Raw genomic sequence first — 16,228 nt, 5'->3', positions numbered from 1 at the left:
ATTCCATTGTATGCATGAAGCACATTTTGTTTATCTGTTTCTCCATTCATGGGCATTTGAGCCTTTTGACTTACAAATATTGCTACTGTGGACATCAGTGTACAGGTTTTTGTGTGGACATGTTTTCAATTGGAGATATAGCTATATACATATGGAGATTTATCTCAATATACACATATACACACATCTATATGGAAATGCTGAATGCAGGTTTTTTAAGATTTATTTTTAGGGCCTCCCCTGGTGGCGCAGGCGGTTCAGCCCCGCGATGTGAAGCTGTCCGAAGCCTCTGCAGCGCCAGTTTGATCCCCGCTGGCCGGTGAGAGTCCCACATGGCGCAGCAGACCTCTCCTGTTGCGCCCGCTACTCCCCTCAGCAGTGTATTTCGTCAGAACAGCCTGTTCTGTTCCCCTCTCTGTCTCTGGTAAATCTTCTCACCCTCCCGCACATCTGGCCTGTACCCTGGTTCTTGTATAAAATAAATAAATAAATCTTAAAAAAAAATTTAATTTTATTTATGCATACAAGAGCTGAGGTGTAGGCCAGAGGTATGGGAGGTGAAAGGATTCACCAGAGTGGGGAGCAGAACAGCAGGCAGATCTACTGAAATACGCTGCTGAGGAGAGCAGCAGGTGAGACAGGAGAGGTCTGCTGCACCATGTGGGTCAGCTCCCTGGCCAGGGGTCAAACTCATGTTGCTGTGGTTGCCAATAGCTTGATAGTGCTGTGTCTTTAACCCCTGCGCCACCATGCAGTAATTTTTTATTTATTTTTTATTTTTTTTAAACTTTTCCCTTTTATTTATTTATTTATTTATTAGTATTATTTTTAATTTTGTATAGAGGCATATTTTATTTATTTGTTTGTTTGTTTGTTTTTGTTTATACAAGCACTGGGTACAGTCAGAAGCGCAGGAGGGTGAGAGGATTCACCAGAGCCAGAGCGGGGAGCAGAGCAGGCAGAAGGACCGAAGTACACTGCTGAGGGGAGCAGCGGGCAGCAGGAGAGGTCTGCGCGCCATGTGGGACCCTCCTCCGGTGGCCGGGGAGCAGCCGGGGATCAAACCGGCGCTGCAGAGGCCGCGGGAAGCTTCTCAACCCAGTGCTCAACCGTTGCGCCACCGGGGAGGCCCCATGCAGTAATTTTTTAATGAGGGAAATTCAAATACAACTTGACCAGTCATCCAAACAGGACTACCAACTGAGAGTCGTGAGCACCGATGCCCCTAGTGACTAGGCAGGTAATGTCAGCTGGTGGGGCCTTTGGAATTAGGAGTGGGGTGTGCTAAAGTTGAGAACACTTAGAGCTGATGGATGCCAAGCTGGACCCATGGACCAGGATGAGTATTGCCAGGACTTCTGAGTTTACCAAAGGAGATAGAGATAAGATTTTTACATATTTTCTTTTTTAAAAAAAAATATATATTATTTTTGCATACAAGAACTGGGGTACAGGCCAGAGATGCGGGGGGTAAGAGGATTCACCAGAAACAGAGTGGGAAACAGAACAGGCAGACTGACTGAAATACACTGCTGAGGGAAGCAGCAGGTTGAGTCAGGAGAGGTCTGCTGCGCCATGTGGGTAGCTCCCTAGCCAGGGATCGAACTCATGCTGTAGTGGCTGTGGATAGCTTTATAAGTTGTGCCTTAACCCCTTGCACCACCAGGGAGGCCTTCATTATATTTTCCTAATTAAAAAAATAAAGCCCACATATGAAAACTAATTGACAGTGTTACAAGTGAAGATGGTGGTGGAGGATGTGTGGTGTCTAAAAGAGGCTGTCAGTGCTGGTTACACAGAAATATGCAGTTTGTGAAAATTCAAGTTGTACGTGACATGCATTTTTCTGTATGTTATTCTACTTACCCCCAAACCCCACAACATTACTTGGGTGAACCTTAATATATTCATTAGCCAGATTTGACCTTAGAGGCTTTCTATTTTTGCCCCTTAGGCTGCAGACATGGAAAGAACCTCAAGAAATATTACTAAGTGAAAGCCCCCATAGCATTTTTTCCCCAAAGATTTATTTATTTATGCATACAAGAACTGGGGTTACTGGCCAGAGGTGTGGGGGTGGTGAGAGGATTCACCAGAGACAGAGTGGGGAACAGAACAGGCAGACTGACTGAAATACACTGCTGAGGGGAGCAGCGGGTGAGTCAGGAGAGGTCTGCTGCACCATGTGGGTTGCTCTCTGGCCAGGGATTGAGCTTATGCTGCAGTGGCTGAGGTTATCTTCATAGGTTGTGTCTTAACCCCTTGTGCCACCAGGGAGGCCCCCCTACCATAGCATTTTGAAGAATAATACCACATGTAAAGGGCCAAACAGACAAGCTGATACATCTCTTCTACAGGTACGTGGATGTGTGTGCAAATGTGTTTAAAATTATATACATCTAACTGAAAATGGAAAACTCTGGGAGGGTGTTGGAAATGGGATAATAGAAAAGAGAGTTGTCTAATCTGTGTAGTTTTAAAGTTTGGATTTTGATTTAAAATTTTGAAGACATACTGAGTTACAGTAAAACAGGTACCAAGACTTGAATTAGTGCTTGACATGAGGAAGAGGATTGGCATGTATACAATCGTGCATATTAAACTTTTTTATAAGGATAATAATTCACATGTTACTTAAAGAAATTTTTATTAGAACTTGTGTTTCTGGGGAATGATGGGCCAGATTTTTCAGATCAACCCAATAACCCACAGGCAGGTAAGGTGCACTAAGGCACTACTGCTCTGAGGGCCTCAAGGGATTGAGGAGGAGGCCTCTCACCATCAGCTGGAACCCCAAGTGCTACATTGTCCCTGAGCACAGAAGACTGCAGGGAAGGTAGTTCTGGCACTGAACACAAACTTGGGTGGGGGTGGGGAAGCCTTGTTTCTGAGAAGTGAGGGACTGGGTTGTTTCTCATTCCAGTGGACAATTACCCCAGGCCACCCCCTCTGTGACCTCAGTTCATGGAAGTTCCTAGCCTTGTAGCTCATTCTCACAGGTGCCTGGCAGGAGCAATGCACATGCTCTGGAGGAAAATCATTCCTCCTAGCCCTCAAAGAGAACACACCCGATTACTCAAGGACAACAACCAGTCAACAGTGAAAAATAAATGCAACAGATGGAACCACCCCCAGCACAGCTTCACAAAGTCTCCCAGTGTCAGATTGTTAGGACTAGACCATAAGCCCGTATGCCCCCTTTGTTTAAAGGCATAAAAGACATGTGTGAAACCATCCTCCGGGGGGAAAAAATGATGAATGGCCTAGCAGATTTTAAAAAGAGGCAGAGAAAACTTCTAGAAATGAAAAGGAGATTCACTTGCTTAATTCAATGAAACTGGCAGAGATGCAAACTGGAACAACCTCTTGGGGAAAAAATTGGGCAATATTTAGCAAAATTGCATATGCATTTGCCCTTTGACCTAACAATTGACTTCTAGAAATGTACCCTAAAGAGCCAATGACAAAAATACAAAATAAGGGCCTCCCCGGTTGAGCGCTGGGTTGCGAAGCTGCCCGCAGCCTTTGCGGCGCCGGTTCGATCCCCGGCTGCTCCCTGGCCACCAGAGGAGGGTCCCACATGGCGCGCAGACCTCTCCTGCCGCCCGCTGCTCCCCTCAGCAGTGTACTTCAGTCCTTCTGCCTGCTCTGCTCCCCGCTCTGGCTCTGGTGAATTCTCTCACCCTCCCGTGCTTCTGACTGTACCCAGTGCATGTATAAACAAAACAAACAAACAAACAAACAAATAAATAAATAAAAACATGCCTCTATAAAAAAAAAAGTTTAAAAAAAAATACAAAATAATATATATCCTAGGCTTTTTTTATTGCAGCTTTATGTGTAAAAGCAAAAGATTAAAAACTTCCCACCAGTCTCTCAACAGATGTTTTATCCACATGGCAGACTATTTATTATGCCACTGTTTAAGAAGGAAAAAAAAAAGATATTCTTACTCTGCTATGGAATGACTGCCAGAATTTAGTGTTAAGTAAAAAGAAAAATCAAGGCCCAGAAAAGTGTTGATAGTGTGTTATCTTTTGCAGAAGTAAGGAAATAGGGGAACTAGAAATAGAAATGAAGATGAAATTAGTGTCCTGAGACCAGTTTCATGGTTGGGGGGGTGGCTCCCTCACACTAGTAAGCAATTCTTATACACCTGGAGGGTACCTGAGCTTCAACTCAGTTCTGACGCTATCTACCCAGAGGGAGCATCAGATGCTGCAGACGAAGGACTCATTCTCTCAAAACTGCCCCATCTGCATCAGATGCCACCACAAGCCCACCCCCACCCCCATTCCCTGGGCTTCCGACCCACTGGCTTTTCAGGTTGACATTATTTGCTAAAGCAGGTCTCAGAACTCAAGAAATCCATCTACTCGTTAGACTACTGATTTATTACAAGGAGATTTTATTCAGGAAAAACCAGAAGGAAGAGATGCACAGAGCAAGGAATGACGAAAAAGCTGGGAGGCTCAGGCCTTCTCAGGTGTGCCACTCTCCTCACAGAAGTTCTCCAGATCCTGTCCTCTTTGGGTTTTATGGAGGTTGCCTTATACAGACAGTATCGATTAAATCATTGACCATTGGCGACTCAACTCGATCTCCAGTCTCTCTCCTCTTCCTCCAACCAACCCTGTAAATATGAGGTTGGTTCTCCAGGCACCCATCCCCCATCCTTAATTGTTTCTGATTCACGAAAGAAAAGACCCTGTGTTTACACCCTCAATCTTAGGGAATGCCAAGAGTTTTGGGAGTTGAGAGCCAAGATTGGTGAAGACTAAGTATATATGAGAGAGAAATGCTTCTTCAACTTAAAAGACTTGATATCACTAAGGAATTTTTAGAAAGCAAATTAAAATGATGAGATAATCTTGCCTAACACATTGGCTGTTGTTACAATTTTTTTGGTGGTTTTTACCAGTGAATGTGGCAGAATTACTGGCCATCTCCTACCTGCCATCCTTCTTCCTTTTCTTGATAAAGTTTCATTTGGGGTGAGTAAGATTTGGAAACTGCCCCAGGAGGTTCAGCCCCAACCATGGAGTGAACTGGGATCCGTATGAAACAGTCTGTCTTCCACACTCTGGTCAGAATTTGGTTCCATAGGGCCTCCCTGGTGGCGCAGCGGTTGAGCGCTGGGTTGCAAAGCTGCCCGCAGCTTTTGCAGCGCTGGTTTGATCCTCGGCTGCTCCCCGGCCACTGGAGGAGGGTCCCACATGGTGCGTAGACCTCTCCTGCCGCCCGCTGCTCCCCTCAGCAGTGTACTTCGGTCCTTCTGCCTGCTCTGCTCCCCGCTCTGGCTCTGGTGAATTCTCTCACCCTCTCGTGCTTCTGACTGTACCCAGTGCTTGTGTAAATAAATAAATAAATCTTTAAAAAAAAAAAAGAGAGAGAATTTGGTTCCATAATGGGTAAGGGTGGTCTACTCACTAGACCACTGATTTATTACAAGGAGATTTTATCATATTTTGGCCAGATGTGATTCTGGCCAACGTGGGGCGAGTCTGAGAAGATGGCTTCCTGGAATGTTTTCTAGCCAAAGGTACCAGAAGTAGGGACATGCTGTTTTAATGCTGGACACACTGTCTCTATTCTGAGTCACTGGGTATTTTGGCATCGTCTTGGGAAGCTGGTCGCTGAGGTATCCTTGGGCCACTAAATAAACCAATCCTAAAATATCCTACCCTTACACTTCCGGTGAAATGGGATAACAGTTTTAACTGGGTATTTTTGAAATTTAGAACTAAAGATATCCCTGGGCCTCCCTGGTGGCGCAAAGGGTTAAGACGCAACCTATGAAGCTGTCCACAGCCTGTCCACAGCCACGAGTTCAATCCCCGGCCAGGGAGCAACCCACATGGTGCAGTAGAACTCTCCTGTCTTGCCTGCTGCTCCCCTCAGCAGTGTACTTCGGTCAGTCTGCCTGTTCTGCTCCCCGCTCTGTCTCTGGTGAATCCTCTCACTCCCCACTTCTGGCCTGCACCCCAGTTCTTGTATGCATAAATAAATAAATCTTTAAAAAAAAAAAAGATCTAAAGATATCCTTGATATAAGAGTGGTGAGGAAAAACACTGGCCTCCTTAGCTGGTGAAGATTTAAATTGGTATCACCTTGTCCTGCAGAACCCATCAGAACTTAAAACTGTATCCTTTCACCAGCGATTCCACTACCGGGACAGAGCCCACAGAGAGCCACACAGATCAATTGCGTTTTCTGTATGAGCATGTTTGCAGTAGCAAAATACAAGAAACAGCTTAGTGATTCATCAGTAGGGGATGGGCTTTACAAATTAAGTGTATCCTTGCAATTGGAGGTGAGGGGGGATTTTTTCTAATTTGGTAGATTTTTTTTGTTCTATATGGAAAGATGTCTGAAATATATTTAGTTATAAAAAGCAAATTGTTACAAGTCAATGTGTATATTGTGATCAGCTATGTAAATACATTATAAATAAATAGCAATATATTCTAGTTATGATGCATCTCTTGTTTTCACCCAAAATCTCGTTCTTTCTTTCCTTCTAGTGACAGCTTCTTGATTTCACCCCAAGGCCCTTGCTCTATCCCTGACAACGGGGGCTCAGGATGCAGGCCTAGCATGACAGAGCACTGCAGCCCCCATGGTGCTTAACCGAAGATGTACACATCTTTAAGAAACACCTGACTAAACAGTCATCCTAACTACCCAATACACTGCACAAGCAACTGAGGAGGGAAGAGTGGACACATCACCTGCAAATAAGCAAAGAAACCCTTGTTAGCAAACAAGAGTTAAACCCCTGAAATGGAAAAATCAAGTAACCGCATTTTAAGCACATTATTTTCAAGTATGTCAACAAATACCAAAAGAAATGGGGGTGGAGTGGGAAGTGGGGAGAGACTGTTGCTAAAAAATTTAAAGAAGAAAAGAGGTGACTGCTGGTGAAGTGCTCAGGTCTGGGCAGGAGAAATACTCTTTGGGACAAGACTGGAGCTTTGAGGAGACTGGCACTTCCACCCTACTGCCCTTTTCATTGCGTGAAGAGGCGCCAGGGGTCTGGCGAAGGACGCAGAGCCTGCAAGGGACGGGGGTGGGCAGAGGGAGAGGCAGGGAAACAAAGTCTTCTCTCTTGGCAGCCACTGAAGAAGTGTTCCAAGCTGCCTAGAGATGGAATAAGATGACATTTGTGACGTGGGGCTCACTGGTGAAGTTAGAGCCAGCTCTCTGGGTGGGGTGGTGGGGCACAGGTCAGGTTGGAGAGGGGAAGGAGGGAGGCAGAAGGAGATATGGACACTGTTTTGGGCTTCTTTCCAGGAAACCTGGTCACCTAGGGCAGGAGAGAAGTAGAGATGCATGTTTTTAAATGTGAGAGCTGTGAGGATGAGCAAATGCAGTGGGAAAGACACAGCAAGGGGGAGGTTAAAGATTCAAGGAGAGAGCCCACTCTCTGCACCCCTCTGGAAGATGTCTCCTGGGAGGCAGAGGGCAGCAGAGACAGCTCAGCTCCTCGCCTGCCCAGGGAAGGGAACTCACCTGCCTGGGGCACCAGGGGGTGCAGCTATACATAAGGCTGTCTGGCTAGCAGGAGCGGTCCCCATCCTAGGAAAAGGGGCAATACTTTCACCTCAAGTCATCTGACTGGAATGGGGTCCGTCCCTATAAGCCCAGACTCGTTACCTCCAAAGCGACACTTGCCCCCTGGATGAGGGAGACGTGGCCTTCTGTTCTGCAGGCCAACTCCTCTCTGGGGGAGGCTGCCAGAGTGCAGGCTTTTCAGGCAAGAGCCCTAGGGGAAGGCCCAGTTTTCAGTGCCTGTGGAAGGATCTAAAATGCAACAAGGGCTGCATATCCGGCAGCACCGGAGCTTGGAGATGGGAAGGCGGGAAAGGGGCTGCGTCTGCTCCAGTGGGGCTTCCCACACTCCACCCAGGAGCACGTCTCCAACACCAGCTGTTAAGAGAATTCGAGGATCCCAATTTTCATGTGAGCTCTTCAGACCGGACTGGTCTGCTCTGACAACACTCAGCAAAGTGATGAGGTATTGAGCTGGTCAGGTAAGGCCTTTCCAAGAAGGAGGCCCCTGACCCTGGCATGAAACAGCTTGGCGTAGGGGCAGGGTCCTGGAGGAGCGTGGGCGGTCTGCCCACTGCCCTGTGCACGCAGGAGCGAGTAAGAGGGCTGAAGCGGGATGAGCCTCGCACTGCCAGCTAATGGGGGTGACCCTGACAGCCCCATCGGAACCTCTTCGGTCTCAGCTCACCGCCCCGACTGGCCTCCACTCCAGCGCCTTCTCCCGCCGCGCCCGCCACCCCAGGGGCCCCGGAGCAGGGGTCCAACCTGTGGCTGCAAGGGGAGGCCTCTTTAGGGTCTGCGGGGCAGGAGGAGGCCTCCTCAATGACTGGGCGCCCTCTAATTGAGTGCTAATTGGCCATAATTTGTACCCGGACCGGGAGCGCCCCCAGGCCGTGCCTGCCCCTCAGCGCGGCCGGGCCGGGGCCGGGAGGCTCCGCTGCGCGGGTGCAGCCGCGGTCGCCGAGCCCTGCGCGCGCCCCGGGATGCGTCTGCGCGCGGGTCGCTCGCCCCCGCGGGTCCCCGCGCGTCCCCCGCCGCCGGTGAGCGCCGGGCGGGGAAGGGTTAAGCCCACCGAGCTCGCCGCGGCCTAGAGCGGCGGCGGCGGTGTCGGCGGCGGGGGCCGGGGCGCGGGGGCGCGGCGGGCGGCGGGCGGGGGACAGGATGCAGATGCCGGGGGGACTTCCTGTGCCGGCCCCCGCCGCCCCCGCCCCCGGCCCGGTCCGCTGCCCGCACGGACGCACGGCCGGCCGGACGCACGCTCGGGCGGGCGGGCGAGCGATCCAGGACCCCGGTCCGGCCGCGGCGCCCGCCCCCCGCCCGCGCGCCCCGGCCCGGGCCCCGGCCGCCCGCCCGCTCCGGGCACCTGTGGCCGCCGGCGGACCCCGGCCGGACCCGGGCTGAGCGACACCGCGGGCGCCAGCCCCCGCCGACCGCAGACCCGGCGACCCCGCCCGGGGCCGCCCCCTGGACATGGTCCCGCTCGGCCAGCCCCGAGCCCGGCGCTGACTCCGGCTTCGCCTGCTCCCGCGCCCTGCACCGCAGCGCCCGCTGGGGCGCAGCAACTTCTGCTCTTGGTCTCCGCGCTGCCCCTTCTTTTGGGCCAGGGCGACCGCCACAGCCCTCACAGCGCAGACCCTCCCGAGTGCCCAGAAAGGCCTCCGGCTGGCCCAGCGCCTCCCCAACTACTGCTGGATGGAGGCGCCCCAGGAAGGAGCCGGCTGAACGCCTTGGCCTTCACCTTCCAGCCCGTGCTGACCACACCTCCCCTAGTGCGGAGGCTGCCCTGAGGAGCAGGAAATGCTGTACCAGGTAAGGCCCAGTGGGTCTGGGAGCTGCGCAAGCCAGGAACGTCTCTTGAGAGGTTTTGGGCTGGATTTTGAAAGGCTAGAGGGAGCTGGACTCATCCTGTTAGGAGGAGCGGAGGACTGGTTGTGGGGACACCTCTGCAGGGGCCCGGGGTGGACAAGCGCAGGAGGGAGGGGGGGTCCTTCCAGCCTTATGAGCGCCAGAGACAGAGCTGCTTCCTGGGTTGTGGTGCCTTGGAATCCTGCATTCCCAAGGAGCTGAGGTGGCACCTGGACTCACCTTGCCTGGACCCAACAGTGTGCTGGTAGTCTGGCGGGCTGGACAAACCCACCCCTCCCCCTGCCCAGAGTAGTCTGGGAGGCAAGAGACCAGGGAGGTGGACTTATTTGTCAGTATCTTTAAGGAGGCAGAAGAAGCGTGATATGAACAAGCTCCTTAAATATGTGCCCCCCAGCGACTGCAGCTCCCATTCTAGTGAGGGTCTCTGGCCCACAGCCGTCTCTCAGCGAGGAGCAGCTGTACAGGCTGTGGCATGGGGCTAAATGTGGGGTCATGAATGTGGGCACCATCTGTGTCCTGGGACGTGGGTTCAGGGAGCTGGCCTTACTGTTCCCTTCCCAGCTGTGGCACTGTGGCAGCAGGGGTGGAGCTGCCACCCTGGAGGACCCTAGGCAGAGGGAGCAGGCTCTGGGCAGTCAGTGCCTTGGGGCTGGGGGACTCGCAGCACTCCCACCTATCTGGACAGCCACCTTCCTTCCTCTCAGCGCAGCTGGCTACTCAGGATCTCGGTGTGACTGCCAGGATGGAACTGGGGCCAGCAACGCAGACCTTCGTGCTGGAGCTTCGGTGTCTTGAAGATGGGGGCCCAGGGCCTGATACCCTCTCAGGTGAGGGGCTGGGGTGGGTGATCAGCTCCTAAGCCAGGTCCCCAGGGAGGATCCTTTGATGGAGTCCCAGGCCAGGCACAGCAAAGAAGGACTTGGAGGGTGGCAGACAACTTGCTGTCTGGAAGGGCACTCATCTGGCTATTTCTGGTGTGGAAGGCAGACTGGGCCCCCCAAAACAGCCAACTTCAGCAGCCTCAACTGTCTTCCCACCTGTCCCTGCCTTAGAACTTCAGTGCCCAGATGGAACCCAAGGGCTACGGAGCTCAGTGCTCCACCCACCCTCATGCATTGGCCCTGAGGGTCTCTGACTTTATCCACTTTTCCTCTACCTCTGCTTCCATCCATCTTTCTCCCTTTTTGCAAAGGGGCAAATGTAGTCCTATAGAACATTCTAAAACACCCCCTCTCTCTTTGGGACCCACACTATGGTGGGTCTCACTCATGGGAGCTGTGTTTCCCATCTGTGCTTTCAGGGTGCTGAGTGAGGGGCTGAAACAGTCAAGCAGAGCATGAAAAGGAGAAAGGAAACTGGAGGGCCGGGATGGGGATGTGTGAACTTGTAAATTTCACTGACTAAAATTTTGTGGGGATATACATCACAGGTGACATTTAATGATACATTTATTAAAACATTATTATTAAAAATACTGAAATTGCTGCAGGAAGTCAGGAGTGGCTAGGTGATCGAACAGGGCTAGAAATGAGAGGATGCCCACACACAGATGTGTGACGTGTCCCTGCCACTCCCAGAGGTGACTGGGGAAAAAAGTGTGTCTGAGACCTAGACCAATTGGCTGTACAGGTTTTCATGGCAGTCGTCACCCACCACCTGAATACTCCCAGCTGGCATGAGTGTGTAGGAAACATGTATTCACTGATCCATTAGCCTAAGAAAAGGTTCTTAAGACTAGTTTCCTATAAAGAAATTATTTATGAGACATTTCTTGGTTTTATTAAATCAATGTATTCCTGGAAAAGAGGCCGAAAGCAAATTTTATAAATCAGACCACTACTATTTTCCATTACAAAACTGAAAAAATCATACCACATAAAACAGGTGTTGAAATCAGTCTTGGAAATTGAGAAAGTCTCTTAGGATCAATCACACATATAAAGAATTAGGATTTCCTGAGAATACAATAGTAACACTTAAAATGGGAATCTGCGTGTGTGGATAGTGTGTGGAAAGTGAAAGGTAGGAATGGAACAGTTCCTTTTTGCAGGGCTTACTCTATGCCTTGCCTAATACTGGGGCTGGACATTGTTCCTCCTTATTCTCCCAACATCCCTAAAAACTATTTATCTCCCTTTGCAGATGGGGAAACTGGAGTTAAATAATGTTGACTTGGGGCTGCAAGTTAATCCTCTCCATTACAGAATACTTAAAAAATACCTCCAGTCTTTAGGTTGTTTTAAATGAAGCTGATTATATCCTTGGTATTTCCAAATCATTTGTTAGTTTGCCAACTAATTCTGAACCTACATGGAGAGGGATTCTTTCAAACATCTGCCAGGTCCCAGGGAGTATGGCAGTACCTTTCCTGTTTTAAACTGGCATTTTGGGTATCATTAAGTTGTTTCACAGACAGGGACAGCTTAGAGGCTGCAGGAGGTTGGGCAGTTGCTAACTGGTGGAGTTGAGGTGCACCAAAACCTTGCATTCTCTTTGACACTTTGGTAGCTTTTAGAAACTGCTATGGAAATGATTCTAGGTAGCTTTACAGAAATTTTTCACTATTTACAGAGAAGGCTAGTTTCATTTATTTAAAGTATGACCTGAATTGAGGTCAGAGTTCAGCATGGGCTTGCAGCTTAGCCTTTGGAATGGCTGGTTTGCTGATTTCCACTGGATGGTTCCCACTAAGTACAGGGACTGATCAGGAAATGTGTCAGGCACCTATGCCAAGATCCAAGCATGAGGTCTGTGTGTGGAGGAAAGCCTGAGGAGTGACTGGAAACTGGGGTCCTGAGTGCTATGACTAGCAGTCCTTTGGGCACATTTGTAAGCCAGCCCCACACCTCTCAGTATTTCCATTTTCACCATGCTGCCACTGTCTCGAGTCAGTGCTTTGGGTCCCTGATGGGAGCTCAGTAGTATACCATAGTGTGACTGCACTTGGAACAGGGTGAGGGGGGAAGTCTGGATTAGAGAGCTGCATGTAGATCTTTCTCTCCTGGTTCCTTGCCATTTCCAAAACAGGTGGCAGTGGTGGGAATGAGAGTCAGGAGGAAGAAGAGGCTCAAGAGAGGAGCAGCAGCCCACCACAGCCAGCAATCTCAACCCCCAAAGTGGCCAGTGACACTACCAAGGAAGCACAGCTGGGACAGCAGGAGTTGCGAATGCAGGAACAGCAGCCAGAGCTGTATCAACAACCACAGCAGGAGCAGCTGCAACAGCAGCAGCCACAAAACCAGCTAGTAGAACATCGCCCAGAATTGCTGCAGCAGCAAGATGGGCAAGAAAAGCTACTTCCACAACTACAGGAGCTACAGGAAAATCAACAGCCCCTACAACAAATGCAATCAAAATCACAACCTCAGCTGATGCAACAGCAGGAACAGTTACAACCACAGCAGCAATTGCAGCAGCAGAAACTGTTGCAGCAGGAGCAATTAGAGGAGAAACAGCTTCAGCCACAACAGCTGCAGCAAGAACAGTTACAGCAGCAACAGTTACAAAAACAGCAGCTATTACAACAACAAGAACAATTAAAGCAGCAGCTGCATCAGGAACAGATACAGAAACAGCAGGAACAGTTACAGGAGCAGCAGGAACAGTTACAGGAGCAGCAGCTGCAGCAGGAACAGTTGCAGCAGCAGTTACAACAGAAACAACTACAGCAAGAACAGTTACAGCAGCAGCATCTACAGCAAGAACAGCTACAACAAAAGCAGCTACAGCAGGAACAGTTACAGCAGCTGCAGCAGGAACAATTGCAGCAGCAGCAGCTACAGCAGGAACAGTTACAGCAAGCACAGTTACAGCAGCAGCAGCTACAGCAGGAACAGTTACAGCAAGCACAGTTACAGCAGCAGCAGCTACAGCAAGAACAGCAGCTACAACAGGCACAGTTACAGCAGCAACAGCAGCAACAACAGCTACAGCAGCAACAGCAACAGAAGGATCAGTCACAGCAGCAGCAGCAGCAACAACAGGAACAGTTGCAGCAACTGTTGCGGCAACAGCAACAAGAACAATTACAGCAGCATCTGCAGCAAGAACAGTTACAGCAGCAGCAACTATTGCAACAACAGCAGCAAGAACAGTTACAGCAGCAGCTGTTGCAGCAGCAACAGTTACAGCAGCAGCAGCTGTTGCAGCAGGAGCAGTTACAGCAGCAGCTGTTACAGCAGCAACAGTTACAACAGCAGCAGCTCTTGCAGCAGCAGCAGGAACAGTTACAGCAGCAGCTGTTGCAGCAGCAACAGTTACAGCAGCAACAGCTTTTGCAGCAACAGCAAGAACAGTTGCAACAGCAGCAGCCAGAGGAGGAGGAAGAAGTGGAGCTGGAGCTCATGCCAGTGGATCTGGGGTCAGAGCAGGAACTGGAGCAGCAGCGGCTGGCGCTGGAGAGGCAACAGGAGCTAGAGAGACAACAGGAGCAGCGGCAGCTCCAGCTCAAACTTCAGGAGGAACTGCAGCAGCTGGAACAGCAGTTGGAGCAGCAGCAGCAGCAGCTGGAGCAGCAGCAGCTGGAGCAGCAAGAGGTGCAGCTGGAGCTGACCCCGGTGGAGCTGGGGGCCCAGCAGCAGGAGGTGCAACTGGAGCTCACCCCTGTGCAGCCCGAACTGCAGCTGGAGCTCGTGCCCGCCTCAGGAGGTGACGGGGCCTCGGTACCCGGGGCTCCGGCCACTGTTGTGGTGGCCCCACCGGGCTACGTGGTGGTGCAGGAGCTCATGGTGCTCCCAGCCGTGACCACGCCTGCGGTGATGGCCATCCCAGGCCCCGCGGGCAGCGCGGCCCTGACGCCGGCCCGGCAGCGGCGGCGGCGACGTGCCCGGGACCGACCAACCATCTGTGGGGAGTGTGGCAAGGGCTTCAGCCGCAGCACGGACCTGGTGCGGCACCAGGCCACGCACACGGGCGAGCGGCCGCACCGCTGCAGCGAGTGTGGCAAAGGCTTCTCCCAGCACTCCAACCTGGTGACGCACCAGCGCATCCACACGGGCGAGAAGCCCTACGCCTGCTCCTACTGCTCCAAGCGCTTCAGCGAGAGCTCGGCGCTCGTGCAGCACCAGCGCACGCACACCGGCGAGCGGCCCTACGCCTGCGGCGACTGCGGCAAGCGCTTCAGCGTCTCCTCCAACCTGCTGCGCCACCGGCGCACACACTCGGGCGAGCGGCCCTACGTCTGCGAGGACTGCGGCGAGCGCTTCCGCCACAAGGTGCAGATCCGCCGCCACGAGCGCCAGCTGCACGGCGCCGGCCGCTCCCGGGGCCTGGGGCTGCTCCGCAGCGCGCGCTCCGCCGGCGGGCCCCCGCGCGCCGAGCAGGCCCCGTGACCCAGGGCACTGAGCGGGGCAGAGCGCTGCCTCAGGGGAGACCTGCTAGGGAGGATGTCTGGACCCCATTCCGAGGTCTCTCCAGACACCCTGGAATGCCGCTGGAAAAGACTTCCAGCCTCCTCCCGGAGGAGCCGGGAACCCCAAATTCCCCGTGGAAGCGCTTCGCGGAGGAAAGCCGTTGTGGCTGCAGCAGCACATCCCTTGCACGGCGCTAGAAACACTAGAAACGGCACGTGGTGAGAATCTGGTGCTGGAGGCCGCGGGTGACAGGGCAGTCACCGCTTTCCCCGGGAAAACTGGACTCACTAGAAACTGAGAACCACAGAAGAAGACTGTGCTGACAGATGTGCTATACTGACAAGCAGTAGCATCTGGCACGGATCAAGCACCAGCCAGGGAATCAAATATATGTGGTAAGACACACATCGAAAGGATTTGATCCTGGTGAAAATTATTTCAAGGAAATAAATTTATCTGCACTATGGAGAAAACTGATCAAGGCATTAAATTGTCCTCAGTGGCATTTGCCTTGAAAATACTTTCTAGGATGAAAATTCATCAGGATGGATGCTATCCTGATTAAATATTTGTGTTCATAAACACAGATCAGTTTCCATGGGTCAATGTGCAAATGCTTCTGCTCTGCGTGGAAGGTACAACCTTCCCTCCAGGGCAGTCCCGGCACCCCCAACGTCTGAGGTAGGCGCTGGATCTCTTGGCTGCCACGGTCCTTGTCCACAGCGACCCCTTAAACGTCCTCTTGAATGGAAGCCTGTGGCTGAAGCGGAGGGCATTTGGGGAGTGCTCGCCTTGGTTGGAAGGAGTGGCTCCTGAAAGAGTTGCCTGGCCGGGTCCTGCCCTCTCTGGGCTCCACCAGCTCAAGACTTCTCAGATTGCCCAGGGGCCAGGCTCTGGGGCTGGAGTCTTAAAACCCAAGGGCAGGATTCTGGGCCATGCCAGGCAGGGGCTGGCCTGAGCAGACCTTCCTCACTGCAGGGGGTCAAAGGGAGAGTGCTGGGGTTGGGAGCAACAGAAATGCTCTTTTTACCACGTTTACAGAATCGCCTGGGGGTCCTTAAGAGCAGCAGCCATCCCTGAGGCCCATGGTGACACAGGGCACTAGAGGAGGCTGCCTGCCATCTCTGGTCCCCAAATGCTTCCTGCTCCAGCCTCCCCACGAGTGGCTGCTAACACCCTGCCCTCCCTGGTTCTCCTTTACTAACACAGCCTGCTACCTTGTATCAGTGTGTTGGTAAGTGGGAAACTAAAAATGAAAAAATAAATTAAAATGAAGAAATACATGGTTCTGTGTTTTCTCCTCTGGGTTTTGTGGGACTTCATTTCTATGGAATGTTTTCCTGGTTGCTCTACACACGAGGGACTGATTTTCAGGCCCCTGTCCAGGGCTCCTCCACCCCAGGCCCTTCATCCCAGCTTCAGGCCCTTGGCCCTCTGGGAGAGGTGGGGGCCATAGCACG

The 16,228-nt window shown here is 51.8% G+C and overlaps 1 protein-coding gene across 1 annotated transcript; it reads left to right on the top strand.

Moving 5' to 3' along the window:
* Positions 1-10,129: 10,129 nt before the first annotated feature.
* Positions 10,130-14,747, top strand: ZNF853 (zinc finger protein 853; the record flags this gene model as incomplete). The annotated part of the gene is made up of 2 exons (XM_084250176.1): positions 10,130-10,244; positions 12,445-14,747. The coding sequence occupies exons 1-2, from the start codon at positions 10,160-10,162 to the stop codon at positions 14,745-14,747; spliced, it is 2,388 nt and encodes a 795-aa protein (XP_084106302.1). The 5' UTR covers positions 10,130-10,159.
* Between the last annotated feature and the right edge of the window lie 1,481 nt (positions 14,748-16,228).

This window comes from Talpa europaea (genome assembly GCF_964194135.1).
Source record: "Talpa europaea genome assembly, chromosome: 12".
NCBI classification, from domain to species: domain Eukaryota; kingdom Metazoa; phylum Chordata; class Mammalia; order Eulipotyphla; family Talpidae; genus Talpa; species Talpa europaea.
This window is presented reverse-complemented; position numbering and strand designations above follow the sequence as displayed.